This window comes from Lycium ferocissimum, chromosome 4 (genome assembly GCF_029784015.1).
Source record: "Lycium ferocissimum isolate CSIRO_LF1 chromosome 4, AGI_CSIRO_Lferr_CH_V1, whole genome shotgun sequence".
Taxonomy (NCBI): domain Eukaryota; kingdom Viridiplantae; phylum Streptophyta; class Magnoliopsida; order Solanales; family Solanaceae; genus Lycium; species Lycium ferocissimum.
Window position 1 is genome coordinate 27,447,578 of NC_081345.1, and position 22,697 is coordinate 27,470,274.

The 22,697-nt window shown below is 30.3% G+C and overlaps 1 protein-coding gene across 1 annotated transcript; it reads right to left on the bottom strand.

Annotated features, from left to right (window-relative positions):
- Positions 1 to 208: 208 nt before the first annotated feature.
- Positions 209 to 6,149, bottom strand: LOC132054525 (NAC domain-containing protein 30-like). The gene is made up of 4 exons (XM_059446514.1): positions 5,983 to 6,149; positions 3,113 to 3,295; positions 2,173 to 2,444; positions 209 to 985 (listed from the first exon to the last, which is right to left on the bottom strand). The coding sequence occupies exons 2-4, from the start codon at positions 3,270 to 3,272 to the stop codon at positions 470 to 472; spliced, it is 948 nt and encodes a 315-aa protein (XP_059302497.1). The 5' UTR covers positions 3,273 to 3,295; positions 5,983 to 6,149; the 3' UTR covers positions 209 to 469.
- Positions 6,150 to 22,697: the final 16,548 nt, after the last annotated feature.

The following is a 22,697-nucleotide window of genomic DNA, read 5'->3' on the forward strand; positions in this document are numbered from 1 at the left end:
CCATGTTGGCTAATGATTTACCTGAGAAAATGTGATTGCCTATAATTTTCTATAATATCTGAACTTGTGGATACGAGTTATCTAATTAAGTTTTATTATAAACAGGTCAGCCAAACGTACTTATATTAAAAATCGTTTTATGATGAAATTAAAATAGTCCAAGGAAATAGAATAACATAATAACAGAATAAATAAATAAATAAATAAATAAATAAATAAATAAATAAATAAAAAGAAGCTCCTTTGATCAGTAGATACATAATAACATCAATTCACAGTTAACATCATAAAACAGTTAAATGAAAGATGAACAATTTTTGAATTCTAATAAGGCCATATGCCTTGCAGCTGCATTTTTTCCGCTTCCACAATTTTTTCTTTTTCCTTGACGCTGTTCTTTACTAGAAACCAAAAAATTAAATCTATTATTGTTAAAAGATTTTCATAATATATACCATCTTCTTGGAAGTTATAAATCTGGGAAGCACTCAAGCAAATGGCTTATATGAGAATGTGGCTCAATCAACGTGTCAAAGTTCTTCCAATCACCATAAATTTGGCTATTATTAATCCCATTACTATGCTTCTCTTCTTCGCGATCATCTTCATTGTAATTGGTTGTGTAACTCTGTTCACCGAGGCTTTTATTATCTTTTGTACACAAACTTGTTGAAATGGTAGGGCTATCAAGCTGTGGGAGTTCAACTAGTTGATTCTCAAAGAAATTTTGGCTTGAATTGTTAATGATCATATTTTGAGGATCATCATGAAATGGATTGAATAATTGATGGAAATTTGTTGTTTGGTTGAATGCATTAATATTGAGAGGCTGATGATGCATTGGACCTGTGATCTCTGATAGTGATGAAGGTCTATAAGTGGGGTTAGTTCCTCTAATGTAGTAAGCATTTTGCCATGCTTCTAAACTTGGCTGCTTGTTTGGAGTTGGTTTCTTGAATGCCCTGCATACCACCCATCCTTCTTCCTGTAAATAAGATAAATTTTCAATTTAGTTAGCTAGCTAATTAATAAGGGTAAAAATAAATACTTTCTCCGTTCCAATTTATGTGATACTTTTATTTATAATCCGTTTAAAAAAGAATGACATGTTTCTAAATATTCCGAATCAGTTAATTTTGCACTTCCAATTTACCCTTAATAAGAAGTTTTTATAACCAAACAAATGTTGTGTCATGTTTAGGGCTACAAGTTTCAAAAAATTTATGATCATACAACTGTTAAATTATAATTTAAACCACAAATTTTAAGAATTTCTTTTTATAACTTTGTGCCGACTCAAATCACCTAAATTTGAACAGAGGGGGTGATACTTATTAATTAAGGACCCTTTTGGCTATGAGAATTTTTTACTTTTTTCCGAAAGTTTTTTTCTCTTTATTTGAAAATCAGCGTTTGGCCATGAAAATTTCAAATACAACTTGAAGTTGTAGTCATTATCAAAACAAATATTTTATTTTGTTTTGGAAGTTTTGTTTAATCAATTATTCCCGAATCGTAGTTTTGATAAGGCTTCACATGATTTAGCAGTAAGCAGGTCTTGGACAAGTTTATGAACCAATTAGTGGAGTTATCTACTTGTTTCCCAAGTATTGACTTCTTTCCTCCTTTTTTTAATTCGAAAAGTATGGTAAAGTTACATGATTGCATCACGTCTTTCACTGCACTCAAAGACATGACCTTTTTAAAGAAAATGTGGGCAGTGAGCACTTCAAATGTCTACAATTTAAACTCTTCATGAAACATGTAAGTTATATAGATCTGATAGTGAATATTTTTTAAGAAACTTTTAGTGTTATTTAACTATTTGCAAGTTAGCATTTTTATCAAATTATCAGTTTAGTGTCTATTATAGAAATTCGTATATAGTTACCTTAGAGAGGCTGATTATGCAGATATTATTTAAAATGTCAATGTGTAATTCATGAAATACACAATAAGGCAGGTCTCTCGGGTTTAAATTTCAGTAGAGGTAAAAAATACTAGAGGTGATTTTTTCTATATGTCTAAGTTTTGGTGTACATACTTATTTGGTATCTGTATTTGTGAAAGATATATGATACCTCATCGTATTAATTAGTTGAAATACGTGGCCGATCTCGACACTACGGTTATTTAAAAAAGAAAACAAAAAAGGAGATGAACAAGGCTCACCTGAGGAGGACCATGTTCAGAAGATTGGAGCCTATATTCATGCATTATCCAATCAGTTTTCCTTCCATTTGGAGCTCTTCCTTTATAGAAAACTAAGGTTTTCCTCATTCCTATTATTTTCTCCTTTGATAACACTGCCTTATCTCTGCCTGTTGCCTTCCAGAATCCAGCAGTTGTGGCTCGATTTGTCCTTGTTCCGGTAGGATATTTCCTGTCTTTGTGGCTGAAAAAATACCACTCGTTTTGTTCTTCATATCCCAGTTTACACCTATCTGTACGAAGTGACAATTTTTAAAAAGAAAACAACTATGTTAGAAATCATGACAATGTATGAAACTTCCAAGATTTTGATTTTATTAGCTACCCGTCAATATATAAGATTTAAAATTGAATTTCACAGACGATAATCCGCTAGTCAAAAGTATCAATTTTCACTCTAGCTCATATGTATATGATAAGGTTATTACGAATGTTATTCTATAATTGTTGGATGTACTAACAAAGTCACACATTGGTAGATAAAAAGGAAAAAAAGTTACATATAACGTTTAGAGATGTCTTAAATGATGTGAGATATTTTGAAAAAGATCGTGCGGGCTTAGCCAAAAGCGGATGAGGTAGAAATAATGTTCACTGGCCACTTTTCAGCCATGTGCAGTGTTTGAAAAATAGTCAATATGCTGAAGTATCAAAGTGAATATATTTCAATTACATGAGCTGATCAATATTGATTATTTGTGAGTTTTTCTTAATATCACATCAATTTCAGAATATCTTTGAGTTGACTCAGCTCAACGCTAATAAATGGGTGGATATTCCCTTGAGAAAATAAATAGCTTACCTGGCAATGAGGAGCTTTTTTTTTTTTTTTTTTTTTTTTTTTTTTTTTTGGATATAAAAAAAAAAGGGGGGGGGGGGGGGGGCAAAGGATTAATTGTACCTTCGATGTCCCATGGCTCAATTCTGTAGAGATCAATATCAGTGATTACATCAAGGTCAATCTTGAGGGAGTTAATCTTTCTCTTGAGATAATATCCAACAAGTTCCTCCTCTGTTGGATGAAATCTAAAACCTGGAGGTACACATGAATCCATCTCCATTCTTGATCTTCTTCAATTTTATTCTAAAGAAAAAGAAAAAGTAAGATCAATAGAGAGTTAAGAAAAGAACTAAGATGTGGATAGGGTGTGAGTAATTCTCAAGGGCTAGCTACTATATATGCTGTTGGATAATAATTTATTATGCTAGCTCCTTTTGCTTATTTAGTAAACGTCAAAAAGCAACTTTGATTATAAAATAAAAAATAAAAAAGACTATCCTCTCAAGTCTCAATAGTGTGACGCTGAATATAGCACAAAAGAGTGAATGTTACACTTCTTGTCTTCTTGATTTCTCATCATTCCATTCATTCAAAACCATTCGTGAGCACAAGCCATGATCAAGAGGCATATGCTTTTGGTTTTTACTTGGGGCGGAGGAATAACAAGTTTTTTTTTTTTTTCTTTCTAATTTTCTTATTACGGCATGGGAGGTGAGTCAATAGAGCAAATTAAAGTAATGCTACATTATTTATCGTATTTGAACCATCCACCTTAATTGTGAAAGGCAGAAAGCTCATCAAATGAGACCCTCGACCGCACTCATAGGGTTGAGGGATCCCATTTAAACAATTGTTTTAATAAAGTTTAACTTCGTAGAGTTATAAAATTTCAAACTATCATATCTATCTTAAAGATCATAAAAGATAAATGTTCATAATGTATTAGTGAGATTGGCAATCTGGAAAATAATGTAAGTAACTTGGTGTAGCCAAGTTAAAATACACTGTAATATAAAAATATTTATGTTATCAATATATTTGTCACTCTTAAATTATTATTTTTTTTCTACCTTTAGTTTTTTGTGGGTAATTTGCAGTAAGTGCAGACCACCATTCATACTACGTACAGAAACAAGAAAACATGGAAGTCCACAAGAAATGATCAATAAGCCAATAGCCTTAGTTGCATGTAATATCATTCAGCTAGCTAGGCAACAGAAAAAGCAGCCGAAAACGTTGACTTTGTGTAATAAAAGTAAAATATGTTATGTATTCCAAGATATTACTATTATATACGAGCGTCTTTTGCAGTGCTCACAAAACTTTTTCAAAAAATATCAAACTTTTCAATTAATTATTTTTAGGTTCTGATCTTATTTTTTAAAGTTAAATTTATTTTTTGTTCTTATGATTTACTTTTACTTTTTAAAAGCTATCGAACATTCTACCTTATTTACCTATTTTCTATTCGGTATCCTGTACCTGCATTAGAGCTCGTCTAATTTAGATTCGCGTCGCATAGGGCCCAATCGGGGGAAGCGCTCCCTACCAAGGATTTTTTTATACTCAGACTCAAACCCAAGACCCCTGATTTAGGGTGGAATAGCCCCATCCACTGCACTTTATTTTCCTTGTTGCTTTCTTCTATTGATCTTATCTATTAACCTAAAAAATAGTCATTTTTCTTCACTAGATATTCTTGCTTCTTTTTGCTCTTTGTTTTCTTCTTTTTCATTTATTGCTTATTATAGATTTTTACATGTAAGCATTTCTTTTACTTTATATTTGTATTATGAAATTTAAGAATTTTTGAAAATTCTTTTACTCGTATGTAAGCATTTTTTCTACTTTATATTTATACTTTAATGAGCTCGTATGTATTTACCAAGATTAGTACAAAAATGATTTTTAGATAGTTTTAAAAATTATTAAATGATGCCATATAATGTTGAAAATGAAGACAATATTATCAGTTAAGATCGGATTATCTTAAAAATTTCTTGTTTGGTTAACTAAAATTAATCTTTTAAACACAAAATGATTTTGAAGTAGGGTGGAATTAGAGGGTCAGCAACCGATTTGGTCAGATTCGGTAGCACTTTGGTTCAAATTCTGTATTTGTCTTAAAAGTTCATTAAATTTGTATAAATTATTAATTTAGAACTAAATAAATTAAAAAATTAGGATTCGAAACTCATATATTTCAAATTATGGCTCCAGATTTTATTTAAAGTAAATAATTTCATCAAAATGAAAGTTAAGAAAATAAAGCAGTGAAATGAAAGTTTTGCTTTTATATATTGAAAATATACTTATTTGAAGTTTAATTATTACCAACATAAATTATATTTCTTTAATTAAAATATTACTTTGTATATCTGGAGACTAGTAAATATATAAGCAAAAATTGTTGAAATGATTGCTTTGAGTGCATTCCACTCAATAACACATGATCCCTTCAGGAAAAAACCCTTTTCACACACACCTTATACATCCAATCTCAATACCACTTTCACTTCATGACCTTTGAGTTATAACATTCAAGAAAGATCAATCAATTGCCTTTTCTTCCAGGAGTATATTATAAGCTGTATATACTGTAACGTAAGAAATTATACACCATCAGATCACCTTTACTTGTTGTATGTTCCGTAAAAACAGCTCTTATTTTCAAGATTACAGAAATCACATTTTAAAAACACTTACTTGTAGATATTCTTTAGTTAATCTGATAGTATAAAAAATTAATCTTGCAGTACATATAACTTAAACACTTTTTTCAATCCTGAAAGTGTATCTTTGTAAGTGTAGTAGTGTCACACAGAGAAAGAAAATCAAAGGAAGAACCTTGAAGGAATAATTTGCAATGTTGACCTTACTTTCATCTTTTATCATTATAATTAGTAATAACACATGAAATATATCCATCTAAATGAGTTCATGGGCATCAAGAAAAGAATAGTAATTAAAGAGAGAGAGGTGACATATACTAACCAGAAAATTAAAGCCTTTAGCAGTTTGCTATAGCTGAGAAATTAGAGACAAAGAATGAGGAAGAGGGGAGAAACAAAATTATATTCTTGAAAGAATGAGTGAAATGAAGTTTGGGGAATAGGAGAGACTTAATAGGAGAAAGGAGAGGGCTATTAGAATGAGTGGATAAATCAGGTGTTGGTTGAAATGTTGTTGTTGAGAAAGATATACAAATATATAGAGAGAGACTTTAGCTTAACTAGTAGTATGTGATAAGCAGGTACACACAAAAAGGAATGAATTTTATGATTTTGACGGAATGTAGGTTTTCAGCATTTGGTCATAAAGGAGAAATAAAAAAACTTCTATGTGTAGTTTTTAAGTTTTTTGCACTAATTGTGTAAAAAATATTTACACAATCAAATTATTTATACAATAACAGAGGTTTTTTTGATAGGTCTTAAACGATGATTTGATAACAGTGTCGATTAACATTTCATATCGTAAAATATTAAACGAAATCGATCGTGAAAAAAGACTTATAATTAATACTAGTTTTTTTAAAAAATTGTAAATTAGGGAATCTGCAACTGCTATGTACCATTCATGTGCGCTTTCGGTAAACCCTGCTTGGTGCAATAGCTCGCAAACCACACTAGAGAGGTAAATCGCACTAGGCAAGTTATGTACGATGAGCTCAGCCGAGAAAGCATGTGAGGGATTTCGTACCTGCGACCTCCTATTTGGGAATCTCCTGCTCAACCAACTTGGTCCGTTGCAGATTTAATACTAAGTTTATATAACCTATATTAATATCTTTTATTGATTTAAGTTATATTCATTATTAATGAATAGACTTACAATATCAAATTAATTAGTTTACTCACAATAATAAATAGATCTGATAGCAAATCAGATATAATAATCTAAAAAATAGAAAAATAACTTACTACAACCAATTAAATTGACTTGATAGTATAATCCCTTCTATTAATATATGTAACAAGCTAGATAACGAAATGTAATCTAAGAGCAGATCGAATTTGTTACGAGGGGGGTGGGGTAGTGGGGGGTTCTGGTTTGTTGATGATTACGCGTGGGGTTGACAGATTAGATGAAAGGTTTATTTGGACGGCGTGACAACAAATTTTTCACGCCACCGTTATATTATGCTCTAAGACTTTCCACTATAATTCTTTCCCTTTTCCTTTATATTTTTAGATCAAATTAATCTTGTCTTGCCTATTCGTAGCTCATTTCTTTAATGAGGTATTACTTTAATTTAGTTGAAAACTTCTTTCAAAGGTAATGAATTTGAGTGTAATTGAAGCGCACCCCGATCTTTGGTAAACGAAACAATGGATAATTGAGCTATGAAATTAACAAAAAGATAATAATTTATGTATGTTTTCATTACCATTAACTCAGTTTATAAATAAACTGACAATTTTCATCAACAGTAACTTGTATGAAGGGAAATTTTTGTCTCAAGCTAGAAACTGGAAAGGACATTGTGTTGAGTATTAAGAAAATAATTGCCAAAGGATGTGGTGGAATATTCAGAATTCTTCTACCTTAACAGATATTTCAAGTTTAATCCTTAAAATAGATTACTTTACCATAAGGATATTTTATTTCCTTAATTGGCTTATCAAACATGAATTTGAAAATCAGTTAGATGGCGAGTCAATTTTAGATATAGAACAATTACTACAAAAAGAGCATTTTTGTGTTATTCCTCTATATACCCAGAATCCAGTTTTTTGTCCGTTTGGTGCGCCGCCCTTAGATAATTGGCACACCTGGAAGCCACGTGGATAATCCACGCTGTCAAGTCATGAAGCTAATTAATCATGTGTGGGATAAATAATTTTGTAATTAGTGGTTGGAGTTAGCCGTAATTTAGCCTCAATTTCCATGTATGTTACTTATTAAAATTAAGTGATTAACTTAACATGGATTTTTAGGTGTCCAATGTTTCATTAAGTAAGTATAAATAATATATTCGAATCCAGTAAAATAAGTAATTTTCTGTTCCAACTTTTATTTTCTTAGAAAATAAATCACAATGCCCTTAATTACGTGTTTAAGCGATAAATAAGCTCCTGAAATACTCACACGTTTGCTTACTTGAACATTTCTTACCACAAATAGAAGGGAAATAGCTCATTCTACAAAATAAAAAAGCCTCGGGTTTACGTATATAAACTCATCTTCCAACCAAAAATGACATATAAGAGTGAGAAAACACAGAAATAAAGTCACTTTTTAGCACTTTTTTACATATTTTATTTCTGAAGAGTGAACTTGTGGTTCACACATATTTCTCAATTTAAATCTGAGTTTTTCTAATCCTATTTTCACGGGTGCCCTTTAGTTTGTAGGCCTTGAGTACAGTAAAAGAGAAGATCTCAAAACTGGCATATTTAAAGAATGATAAAATAAGATCAGATGAAATCAAGGCCACACAAAGATGAAATCAAGGCCACACAAATAGAAAATTCAAGAGAGATTAATTAGAAAAAATTGTAAGCCAAGCATGGGAGCCAATACCAAATCTAAGGAACACAATACCATAAATTTTCAAAGGGTCATATCTTCTAGATGCACCCTTGCCTTCTGTTCAAGGTTACTAGTGGCGCAGGATTTGTGCTTAGGTCTTGTATTGTTTTTCAATAACGGTAGTGTTTGGGTGCTTAGGAGTACCTCGACTAATTTTACAGGCACCTGCTACCTTTCACCAACATAATTATCGAATAACTTTATCCGTCAAGACTTGAACGGATAGAAAAAAATCACTTAGTGTTTTTACATCTACTGGAAATTGAATTTGAGATCTCATGATGCTTAGGTGTTGTATTCAATTGTTCTCAAATTAAAAAACTTGATACAATATGCACTAATGTTGTAAATAATTACTTGCACAATTAGATGAAATAATAATAATAATAATAATAATAATAATAATAATAATAATAGGTAGATTTATATACTGAACGTTAATATGATAATTTGATAATAGATAGATTCAAAAAACACTAAAAATGGACCTGTTTTAATTTCTAGTCCAAATGCCACCTATCGAATATAAAAATGGCATTATCAGCTCCCTCAAGTTTAATATATCACCTAAGCTTCTGTCAATTAATTAGTAGTATTCGTGGATAGTTGGATTAGATTTCTTTCCTTAAGAAGAGAAATAGATGAAATGTATCATACATGATGCTTTTTATTTATCAATTTTCATATTTTTATTCACAACAAAGTATAAAATATATACTGTTATCACTTTGGTCCAATAGTTAATTAAGCTAGTTGGAATTAGATATTTGTTAGACTAATTACTTGATTACGGTAATGGATAATTGCCTAACTGTATTAAGCACTAACTGAGAAAATGACAAGGTGCCGCTTTTTCCTAAATGTCTTAATCAATTACTAATGGGTAATGGTCGGCTAGCCACTTATCCTTAAGCCATCCACCAATAATTAGCTTGCACTTCAATTAACTCTTACCTTGAGGAAGTGAAAACTCAAATGCCTTAATTTCTGAACTTACAAAGAAGAAAATGTAAACCTAGTACAAGAAAGCTAATCTTAGAAATCAAGAACAAGTGTGTGGTCAAGTGATAAGTATTCCTTCATTCTTAACATGAAATTCGGGTTCGAGTCTTAGTTATGAAATCGCCTATTTAGGGAGCACTTTACCCCCTAATGTGAAATTTCCCAGCGTGAATCCGAATTTTGTCGGACCTCAAGGAGAGTATCGACCACCTGTGAGAAAAAAACTTTAACCCAAAATTTATTTTTACATATCATTTAACTTTTTCAAAAAAAAATCCGGACCAAAAATAATAATTTACTTGAGAAATACAATCTCTTGATACTTCATCCTTTTAAAATGGTGGGACAGAATCTACTATTTCAAAATGAAAATGCAGCTGATGCGCCTGGACTGTCTTCAATTTAAACTAATATACACACACATGGTAAAGAACTTTTAAAATACATGTATTCATGTTAATATATATACCCATCTTCAATTTAAACTAATACACACACACATAGTAAAAAACTTTTAAAATACATGTATTTATGTTAATAGATATACCCAATATAATTTTTTTTTAAAAAGTAGTGTGTTGTGGTATTTGACACCCGCTATTTATTTAAAATACATCATTGGACCTAATTCACACCTCAAAAGCTAACTCAAAGGAAGAAGGATTTTCCAAGCATTATAAAGATTTCAGAGGTCTCGTCCGTCACCGATATGGTATATTATCTTCACTTCTCGACCAAATTCGTGAAAAATATGCTCATCAAAATTTGTTTTCAAAAAAACTGTGGAATATCTCTGATTATCGACAGTATTCCAACAGAGACCTCCGTGGAAAATCCGCAACTTCTAGTAATTAGAGATCATAAATCTATTCATTTTGATGAAAGACGAACTCTGAATTTTTGTTGAAAAAAAAACTCTGATTTTTTAGTGGATAATTTAATTTAACTACCTTAATATATGAACTAGCAAAGTATGCCCGTGCGATGCACGGCGCCCAACGTGATTAATTTGGTTACTCACTTTAGCTAATCTTTATCGTTTGTATATTTTGCAAAGGATACCGTGATTCTCCTTAGTGAGTCTCCATATTTTGTTTCTTTTCCTCTTATTTTTCCCCTTAATTTCTCAATTGTTGTTAAAATTTGTTTTATTTTAGTTATGTCCGCCTCTTTTTATATTTAGTAAGTTGACAATTCAAATATCCTACGTGTCAAGCTTATAATCACAAGATTCAAAGGATATTTTATTATATTATACACATTTTTAATTTAGAATCACAAGATTCAAAAGTCTATATTTATTTTTTAAACTCCGTCACTTTAATTATCCAGTCTTTAAGGTTTGTATTTTGTAAATAACTTTTAAAACATTCTAATTTTTATTAAATATAGCAACATATACAAAATGTATTTTATGTACCATCACTTTAGTTATAGGTAAAAAATGATGGAATTAAGTCTTTGAGATGGAAAGAGTCGGACTTTTTCTCATTGTCATGACAATGAAAGTTATTCATCGATGTGAAAAAGAAAATTAGTAAGAATATGAGGGGAAATTAATATTTTGATTCTAGATTTTTCCTTTTAAATTCTTTAATATCTTATATGTATACCGACATGTTGATATCCATCTCAATTAACTAACCGTTCAGATCCAAACATAAGAGTCATTGTTGTATATATTGGTTTTTTAAAAGCAAAACTAATAAAATATTTTTATTGAATTAATTAAAAAATATGTTAATAAGGAGTAAATTAGTTACATTATAATTTTTTATATTAACAATCATAGATAAAAAGAATTGTTACAAAGAAATCAAAATTAAGATTTAATTAATTTTATCTTGGTTTTGTAAGTGAACATGTAATTTTGACATATAATTTTAGTAATGTGGCCAAGTAATATGGGACCAAGGGAGTACTTCATTTATTAATTATTAAAGAACGTGAAAAGTCAAAAGTGAACAAGTAAAAGTGCACGGAGGAAATAAATATGTGTCGGATAATTAAAATTGAAGTGCATATGTGTATACATGAGAAGAGAATAAATATTCAGTATCATGACATATGTCCACGTGGGATAAAAAAGTAGTTTAGTAATGTGGCCAAATAATATGGGACGGAAGGAGTACTTCATTTATTAATTCTTAAAGAACGTGAAAAGTCAAAAGTGAACAAGTAAAAGTGCAGGGAGGAAATAATATGTCGGAGAATTAAAATTGAAGTACATATGTGTATACATGAGGAGAAAATAAATATTCAGTAGCCAAGTAATATGGGACGGAGAGGGTAAGATGAGAAAGATTTAATTAATTTTATTTTGGTTTTGTAAATGAATAAATAATTTGGACATATATTTTAGTAATGTGGCAAAGTAATATGGGACGGAGGGAGTACTTCATTTATTAATTCTCAAAGAACGTGAAAAGTCAAAAGTAAACAAGTAAAAGTACACGGAGAAAATAAATGTGTCGGAGAATTAAAATTGAAGTGTATATGTGTATACTCCCTCCGTTCACTTTTACTTGTCCACTATTCCAAAAATAAATGTGTCAGATAATTAAAATTGAAGTGCATACGTGTATACTCCCTCCGTTCACTTTTACTTGTCTAGTATTCCAAAAATAAATTTTCACTTTTATTTGTCACTTTTAGCATATCAAGATAAGATAATTTATATTTTTCTGTTTTACCCACATTATTAATTACTCACTTCAATCATTTTTCAAATCTAATAAAAATATGCACTAATTAATATGGGTACATTGATAAATTATGCACTTTATTTATTATTTCTTAAACAGCGTGAAAAGTCTAAAGTGAACAAGTAAAAGTTAACGGAGGGAGTACATGAGAAGAGAATAAATATTCAGTATTATGACATAAGTCCACGTGGGATAAAGAAGTAGTTGATTAAAGTGTACAATTTATATAACTTTTGGTACAAGTATTCATTATTGTGTTAAAGTGTATAATTTATTTAGCTTTTAGTACAAGTATTTAATGCTGTGTTAATCCTCTTAAGGCATTTATATATAATAGAAATAATAAAGAAAAGGTTCCATATATAGCAGAACCGAAAGAGACAAAAAGAATGGACCCAAGTCTCCTACCAATGGATGTTAAGTACTATCTGAGATTATCATTGCAATCTTATATCATATCTACCGACCTCTCCTCATCTTGTTCTTTTTTTTTTGACATTTTCTTAACATAATTATATATGAGTAAGTACATATTTCTTTTCCAACAAACCACAAATTGACTACCTTTTCCTCTTACTTAGATTTTGATTAATAAATGCATGGTGGATTATTATTAATCATGTCATCTTGAAAAGGACCCATAAATTAGTGGCAAAAATTTATAGTCATCATCATGGCCAGTATATAAAACGACAGATAAATCTATTTGAAACAACTCACAAATTATTAAAATAACATAGAACTTTTTCTTTTCTTTTTGCTAATAATCTGTACTCCATACATATGGTGCAAATAAGACCTAGGCCGGAGCTAAAGAAAAAAGAACAGGTTTAGCTGAATTCAATAATTTTGGTTTAAATTCTGCATTTACTTTAAGAAAATTATTTAATATGTATAAATTATTAATTTAGCATTCAATAACTTAAAAGGGCTAAAATCCTAAACCTATAAACTTCAATTTTGACTCCTCCAGAAACATTTTCACCTTTTACATTGAGGAACTTAATGATTCGAACATATTTATGACATAAATAACAGATATGAATAATTGCACTAATTACCCTTGATAGAAGTCAAATTCATCAGCCAGATTATAATGATCAATCCTTTTTATCACCTTAACATTTTGTTGTGGAGCAACAGAAGAAAAGAAAAGGCAAGGCATGCAAGTTTAAAGACGGATATATAGGAGAAATAGAGAGGGAGATTTTTTTTTTTTTTTTGACTTATATTACTAGGTTTCATTAAAATAGAATAATATTATGCACTAAAGTGTGTCGCATATAAATTAATGAAGTTGAAAAATAATAGACCATTTGAAGACCATGGTTTGAATTTTAACGCTGGCGAAAAATACTTAGGGGATTTCTTTTCATTATATATCTAAGCCTTTGCGGGCAAAGTCAGTACATGTATTATATTGAAAGATGACAGGTATGTGTGAATTAGTTGAGGCACTTATAAATTGACCCGTACACTACATTTTTATTAAAAAAAAAATAAAAAAAAAATAGAGAGAATATTTGCACTTCTGTTCAAATTCGCTTAGCGGGACAAGAATGATTTATGCAAATGTTCAACCATTTAAATTTAAGAACTATTTTTAAAAGTTGTATAGATATAGCCTTTGGGATATTTTTATCTAACATCTATAAAATTTTAGATTGTGGTCTAATTTTTTCTCATAAGATTTTCAGTTTGCTAAAATAGGACCTTTAAATCGTGGTATACAAAATCCATAAATTGAAAAAAAAAAAAAAAAAAAAGAAAGAAAGAAACTAGTCATTTACTTAATAACTATCTCAATAAAAAAAAAATAACCAGCAAAAATTACTGGTGGGACACAGAGGGAGAAATTCTTTCCTTCCCTTTCCCTTCCTATATATCCCTCATATGCTCCATTTTCCTACATCCTACAAGCCAAACAATAATGAAGACAATTGTGATAATGAAAATTTTCATAAATATGGTAATTACTAGCAATACATGCCCGTGCGATGCACAGACCGAACATATCTATTCACTTTAATTAGCCAGTCTTTAAGGTTTGTATTTTGAAAATAACTTTTAAAAACATTCTAATTGTTATTATATATACAAAATGTATTTTATGTACCATCACTTTAGTTGTAATTAAAAGTCTTTGAGATGGAAAGAGTCGGACTTTTTTTATCATTATCATGACAATGAAAGTTGTTCATTGATGTAAAAGAAAATTAGTAAGAATATGAGGGAAAATTAATATTTTGATTCTAAACTTTTTCTTTTAAATTCTTTAATATTTTATATGTATACCGACAGGTTGATATCCATTTCAATTAAGTAATTATTCAGATCCAAACATAAAAACCATTTTGTTGTATATATTGGATTAAAGTATTTTTATTAAATTAATTAAAAAATATATTATAATTTTTTATATTAATTGTTACAAAGAAATCAAAATTAGAAAGATATATGTTATATCATTAATCACCAAATTTAATTCTGAAATGAAAATATAAAGTAATACATTTTATAAATGTAAAGAAACAATAATCAGAGTCTGCAAAGGAGAGTAAATAAGTAAAGTATTGACAATGAAGGAAAACGGGGAGAAATGTCACTCCCTCCCTTTACTTTTACTTGTCGATATTAACATATCAAGGAAAAAAAATTATTCTTCTTATTTTACCCTTCACATTAATTATTCATTTTCAAATCATTTTCTGAGGCTATTGAGACTACATACCAATAAATATGGATATTATGATAAAATATATACTTGATTTATTAATTTTCAAAGAACGTGAAAAGTCAAAAGTGAACAAGTTACGTGTAGGAGCATTAAAATAACTTTACGTTTAAAGTATTGACAAAGAAGGAAAACGGGGATAATAGAAATAGAAAAGAAGATAAATATAGAATAGAAAAATAGATATATATTTTTAGTGATGTGGCCAAGTAATATGGACGAAGGGAGTACTTCATTTTTATTAATTCTTAAAGAACGTAAAAAGTCAAGTATAGTAATGTGGCCAAGTAATATGGGACGGAAGGAGTACTTCATTTATTAATTCTTAAATAACGTGAAAAGTAAAAAATGAACAAGTAAAAGTGCACGGAGGAAATAAATATGTGTCGGAGAATTAAAATAGAAGTACACACGTGTATACATGAAAAGAGAATAAATATTCAGTACTATGACATATATCCACCTAAGATTTATTAATTTTCAAAGAATGTGAAAAGTAAAAAATGAACAAATTAAAGTGCACGGAGGAAATAAATTTGTGTAGGAGAATTAAAATTGAATTGCATATGTCTATACATGAGAAGAGAATAAATATTTAGCTAGAACACGAAAACCAAAAGTGAATAAGTAAAAGTGCACGGAGGAAATAAATGTGTCGGAGAATTAAATTTAAAGTGCATACGTCTATACATGAGAAGGGAATTAAATATTAAGTACTATGACACATGTCTACGTTAATATGAACAAAGGGAGTACTGCATTTTTATTAATTCTTAAAGAACGTGAAAATTCAAGTATAGTAATGTGACCAAGTAATATGGGACGGAAGGAGTATTTCATTTATCAATTCTTAAATAACGTGAAAAGTCAAAATGAACAAGTAAAAGTACACGGGGGAAATAAATATGTGTCGGAGAATTAAAATAGAAGTGCACACGTGTATACATGAGAAGAGAATAAATATTCAGTACTATGACATATATCTACGTGGGATTTATTAATTTTCAAAGAATGTGAACAGTCAAAAGTGAACAAATTAAAGTGTATGGAGGAAATAAATTTGTGTAGAAGAATTAAAATTGAACTGCATATGTCTATACGTAAGAAGAGAATAAATATTAACTAGAACACGAAAAGTCAAAAGTGAACAAGTAAAAGTGCACGGAAGAAATAAATGTGTCGGAGAATTAAATTTAAAGTGCATACGTCTTTACATGAGAAGAGAATTTAAATATTAAGTACTATGACACATGTCTACATGGGATATAAAAATAGTTGGATAAAGTGTACAAATTATATAGTTATGGTACAAGAATTTAATGCGGGTACAATTCGTGAAGCAGTGGGTACAAAGAGGGACTGCTGTGTTCGTCCCTTCATGGCACTTATTATTTTTCAGTACTATGGCATATATCCATGCATGTGGGATTTATTAATTCTCAAAGAATGTGAAAAGTTAAAAGTGAACAAATTAAAGTGCATGGAGAAAATAAATTTGTGTAGGAGAATTAAAGTTAAACTGCATATATCTATACATGAGAAGAAAATAAATATTCAGCTAGAACACGAAAAGTCAAAAGTGAATAAATAAAAGTACACGGAGAAAATATATGTGTTAGAGAATTAAAATTTAAAGTGCATACTGTATAAATTATATAGCTCATGATATAAAAATTTAATACAAGTACAATTCATGAAGCAGTGAGTATAAGGAGAGACTGCTGTGTTTGTCCCTCCGCGGCACTTATTTATATATAGAAAAGTGGACAGTGCATAACTTTCAAGAATGTCAGGCGAGATATAATAATGGAGTGGAAAAGCTTCTAGAGCAAAGAGAGAAGGGGTAAAAATAAAATTATTAGGAGAATGATTAGAAAATCAGAAACTAATACTCCCTCCAGATCAAAAAAAGGAGTTCACTAAGTCTTTTTTTTTATCAAAAAAAAAAATTCACTTACCAAATCAAAAAAGAATTAACCTTATTTTTCTATATTTGCACCTATTAAGTGTTATATGATCAAATTTCAATGTCTATTTAATTAAGGGTAGTTTAGTCAAATTACCTATTTTTATTTAGAAGTTAGTATCTTTTTAAGGAATGTGTAAATAGCTAAGTGGACTCTTTTTTTAATCCGGAGGGAGTATATGATTTTGCCTACCAAAAAATAGACTAAACTTTCATAGTAAATGGGGGAAAAGACAAGAGTCTGGCAAAAAAACATGTCCCACATAATTATGTTTAATTTTCCTGAAATCCATGGCATGTTCAAACCTTAAAACGTAAATATCCAACTGTTGCCCCACTATAGATACTATTGGTTGCATATCTCTCTCACTGTGGACCTTCTATTTATAACTAATTTACTTGTTTAATTTCTTTAGCTATCTGTATTAATTCTAATGTGCTTCTTTGACCCTTTACTTGCTTGAAAGGTTCATAAGGAGGTGACATATTTTTTAGTCAAGTAGATGCTTCTTTTGGTCACTTACCATTGATTAGAATCCAACCAAAAACAAACGCAAACAAAAAAGTTGATTAGCAATAGACTAATCAAGTTCAAGATTTACATAACCAAATATGAACTAAGGAATTAAGGAAACATGAAATGTGAACATGTTGACAAGCTTTTCTTACTAGATTTTTGTGCTTTGTAGTATTTTACCACAGATGGATGTCACGTACGTAGCAATATTTTTTTGAGCTATGGCTCCTAAGTACTTTTTCCTTAAACATGTATGGAATACTACCTCCTCGAGTTTTACATTTAAGGGAACAAACGTGCGGTTCGAGTTGAATTTGTGCGAGTAAAAATGCTTTGGATCAACGGACAGATCATTGTTCAACTTTGTCCAACAGTTGCTGAGATTGGTTGGGTCAAGATGAGCTAAATAATGAGTCATCGCCCTATCCTGCCAACTCTTACCAATTTTTAGTGTTTTTTGTTTTTTTATAATTTATTTATTTAACAAATAAAACTAACAAATTAAAAAGAAACTTCTCTTTTAATATAGCTAATATAACATATCAAACCTAAAAAATCACTACAACATTTTTAACATGATTTCCCATAGGTCAATTAGTCCAACTTTTTGATGGACGGGTCAAGATAAACCGAGTTCATAAATGAACGAATTATTAACCTAATCAAACTTATGTAACGGATTGGGTGGGTGTTATTTTCATGGGTTAATTTTACACTATACCCTAGTTTACATCATATTCAGAATGACAATTGATCAAGAAAACATTTGACCATATCTTTATGCTTTTAACACTTTATTCTGGGATAGAAATATGGGTGGTGATCACTTGAATTATATATTGGTCGTAAAAACATCTGACCTTTTTTTTAAAGCTGTAAGTTGCAAACCCAAAATAGATGATTTATAGAATAGCTACAAAAATAATTTTTGAAATCTAGAAAGACTAATTGATTTTTTTTTTTTTTTTAAATCTAAAAAGACCAGATGTGTGTTTTATTCTTTTATTTCATGTGTTGTTTCATAAATGCTAACAGAAGGCACAATCATTTGTGTGACTATGTCTTTGGTAAATTTAGATCAGAGGCATGAGAAATTGTCCCCAGCTATAAATCCTACTCAAGTTGAAGTGTATTGATGTGAACTATTCTCCAGCCGCCAATTTCCAAAATAAAGTGAAAGCGCTAATCAAATACAAATATAATTATGGTTAATAATTACATGATTTACCATACATATTTTGTGGGGCATTCCTGGATCCTAGTTGTCTATGGGGAGAATAGAAAATGATAAAAATAGGACTTATGAATTCACACATGATCTTACACCAAACAAAGTAATTTAACATAAACATTACTCCCTCCGTCCAATAATAAGTATCACATTAGCCAAAAAAATTTATCCCATAATAAGTGTTATCTTAGAAAATCAAGACAAAAAATTAGCAATTTTTTTCCAATTCTTCCCTTGGACAAAAACTGATTAAGTTAAAGTAACATCTAAATAATGATTGAAAAAGTCACATAGTAACTTAGTATTGTTGGATTTCCGATGTCAAAAGGTTTACTACTTGTGCATGCTCTAACAAGAGGAAAAAGTAATTTATTTTTATTATATAGGGGTAACTTGGTAAACTTCACATTGCATTACTGATTTCTTAATATGCGTGTTTTTGACTAAGGTGACACTTATTATGGGACAGAGGGAATACAAATTAAAACGAGAAGATACATGTTTGGCTAAGCTTATAATATGATCAAACTAGTTTATAAGTGTTTTTTTTTTTTTTTTTTTGCTTACTTATGCATTTGGCAAACGTCAAAAGTGCGTACAAACCATAGGTCATAAGTTGGTCACCCAAACTTATTGTTTTACAGCTTATAAGCACTTTTAATTCGACCAAACCATTTTACCATTTTATTCAATATCTTTTATGATCCCAAATACTCTTTCTAAACATAGATTTATGTAAAATACTTTTAAATCTATATTTTTTGGAAATAACTTTGGGAACATTCTAGTAATTTTTAATAGAAAAAAGTGGTTATCAACATCTTTTTATCAAACACATTAACTCTTTATTATCAATTTCAACATCTTTATCTGAATATGTGACATCCCAACTTAGGAGGAAAGTCTCACATCGGCAATACACAAGAGAGATGCTGGGTATATAAGTAATTAAGTACGTCTTACTTCTTAGTGACGCATTTTAAAAGCCGTCATGACTGTTTAGCCTAAAGCGACAATATCACTAATGGACGTTTGTTACGAACACATACGTACTTATTTATAAAATCAACTTTAATACCTAAAAGTGTTTGTCAGCACTTGATACTTATCAGCTATTTTTTATTAGCTTACAACGCAAACGAGCTCTTGAAAGATTTATGAATGAAGCCTTGCGCACCAAAATACAAAAAAAAAACTTTTCCTTTCTCTGATAACTAGATCAATATTCCAATTCATTTTTTTAACTGATCTAGATATTTAATGATGATTAAATGATAAATATTTATATTCAAGACACATGTATCATGTATTCATTTGTTTGGATTTAACATTGAATAATTTTTCCAAAACTAATGTATACCTTTGTGCCACCATTTTGTAAAGCCTTTTCTCCTATTTTAGTTTTTTTTTTTTTCCGGAGACGAGGGGGCGGGGTTTGGTTGCGGGGGGGGGGGGTGAAGAGGATTGCTTTGGCCAATAATTATTGTACAAGTAATAGTGTAAACTAAGCAAGTGGGGCGGTTGGTGGGCCTGTGCTAGTTTTTGCTGCCTTCACCACACAAACTAACCTAAGTTTTCAACTCTTTCATCATGTATATGATGGCATACCAAATTACAAATCTAGTACTATCTCATCTACATTAAACATATAAAAATAGCCTATACCCCACCTCCACAAAAGGAAATATAATGAAGATTTCATCACTCCAACTTGAAACTTGAAAGGGTTCAAGTATATATTGAGAAAAAGTAAGTACAATACTTAACAAATTTGGGGAAAGAGTTACTCGACCAGGTGAGGAGTATTTGTGTTGTGTCAGATCACAGTGAAACTAAACGCAGATAATTAGAACGTGTAACATGAGAAGATAATGATTATAAGTAACTTATTACAGTTTTCTAATTGTGAAAGATTTTCTTTTTATATTATCAATTTATAAAGTAAAAAGATCCAAATTTAACCTTGTACTATTCGAAATTGCTCGAGTTTGTCCTTGATTCATTACACTTTAATTTGGTCCATTCATATTCTTACATTTAACAAATCATCTCACACTTTCCCTTGCATTTAAGGGGCTCCATGGCGAAATCGATGGACTTCATGTGTCCAAATTATTCACAAAAAAGATATATATATCAAAAGTCTAACAACGGAGAAAGTTGCTTAGTTTCAAATAGTGCCGAAGCTAATTTGAATTTTCCCAATTTATAGAACTTGACTGAAGTTTTCCATACGTTCCAAATCTTTGTGTGGACAGAGTTATTCGAAAACTGTCATGATGGAAAGTAATAAATATTCCTTGAAATGAGGTGCATGAAGCATTGAAGCTAGCTCGAACACAACAATTAGTAAAAAAAAAAATAAAAAAAAAACTTTACTCAAGTCGGAGCAAGACATGCATATTGTGAATGAAGTTGGTTGTGTGGGTGGGTGGTTTTTTTTTTTTTTTTGGGGGGGGGTGGTGGTGGTGGAAGGCAACTAAACTTGAAAAAGACTTAACAAAGGTCCTAGAGAAGGATCTAAGAGGGGCACAAGATGGGTGTGCTATATTTTTAAGTAGGGTTGAAAATGACATGTCTCCACACAAAACCCATGTTCTCCTCCTCCTGTTTTCCTAAAAATAATATTCCATATTATGTACTCTTATATACAGTTTGATGATTGCTTTCCAAGTTTTGTTCCATTTTGTCTCTTTCTTGTTCCTCTGTATTTTTTATATTTTTTTTAATCAAACAACTTAGGACATTTGTGATCTTATGAGGCTGTCATTGGACCAGCAATAAAATACTATTCCCCATGCTGCTTGTATATGATCCTTTTCCATTTTTTTATATTGGCACCATTACTTTTCCAGTTATATACTAGTACTTTTTGTTGTTGTTGTTGTTGTTTTTTTTTTTTTTTTTTTTCTCTTTTTGTAATTATATGCAATGAGCTGTTGCTTGCGTTGAAAGCTGGAAGAAGGCAGGTTATGATCATCTGTGCCGAAAAGTACTATTCGTTTTTCTCATATATGATTGATTGAATTCTGTGATTGAATTGGTTTTGTTCTTTACTATATGGTGTACTATATTAATTCCTAAAAATTAGAAGGAAAAATATAATTCTTACTGAACACTCATGAATAGGCTAGCAAATAGCTATAGATATTTTCTAAAGCTTGAACTTGCCATGATATTCCATAATGGTTGGTTAAGGGAAAATGAAAGGTTAGGAGTGCGGAGAGAAACATGATATTCCACAATGGCACAAGTGATACATGTAATGTAAGTTAATTTATGATAATCCAAGATCATTGCATAAATCAAAAATATCTTAAAAGTAAGATAAAATGCACATCTATGAAGTCGGCTTGTTCATTAATGCTGAAGCATTTTAATCGAAGTTCGTAGGCAAAGTTTTCATCTCCTTCTCTTCTATCAATTTATGGGCTTAAAAACTATGACCTAATCGGCTCTCTCATCACGGCCTGGTAAATCCACAACAAGATCTACGCTACTATCAACATTAGTGCATGAAATGTGATTCATGCAATCGAACATATATCAAGTCAACATCATGCCCAGCAACTACATTTGTTTACCCCATTTTATAAGTCAAAAAATTCAGTCAATGTGTCCACAAATAAGATAATTTCCATCATATGTATGATAGGCTCAGAAACTTATAGACAGGTCCATTTGAGGGAAAACCGTGCAATTACTTGCAAAAGAATTAAGAAATCATGAGATATTACGTTATTTTGTTCGTTCTTTCTTTCTTTCCTATAATTCTCCTACTTATATAAACCGGGAAATTACACTTAATAACTTTAGAAATGGATGGTCTTGAACTTTTGACCCCTGCTTTCTCCGGGACAATCGGACGAACCTTTAAGGTCAAAGTCAAAAATATTGCCAATGGAGCAAGTATGGTCAAAAGTTCAAGACTATCCACTTCGACGGCAATTCTTATAAATGACCTGTACTAAACTATGTATCTTTGAAGACTCCTACTTGGAGCCCAGTCCAACAA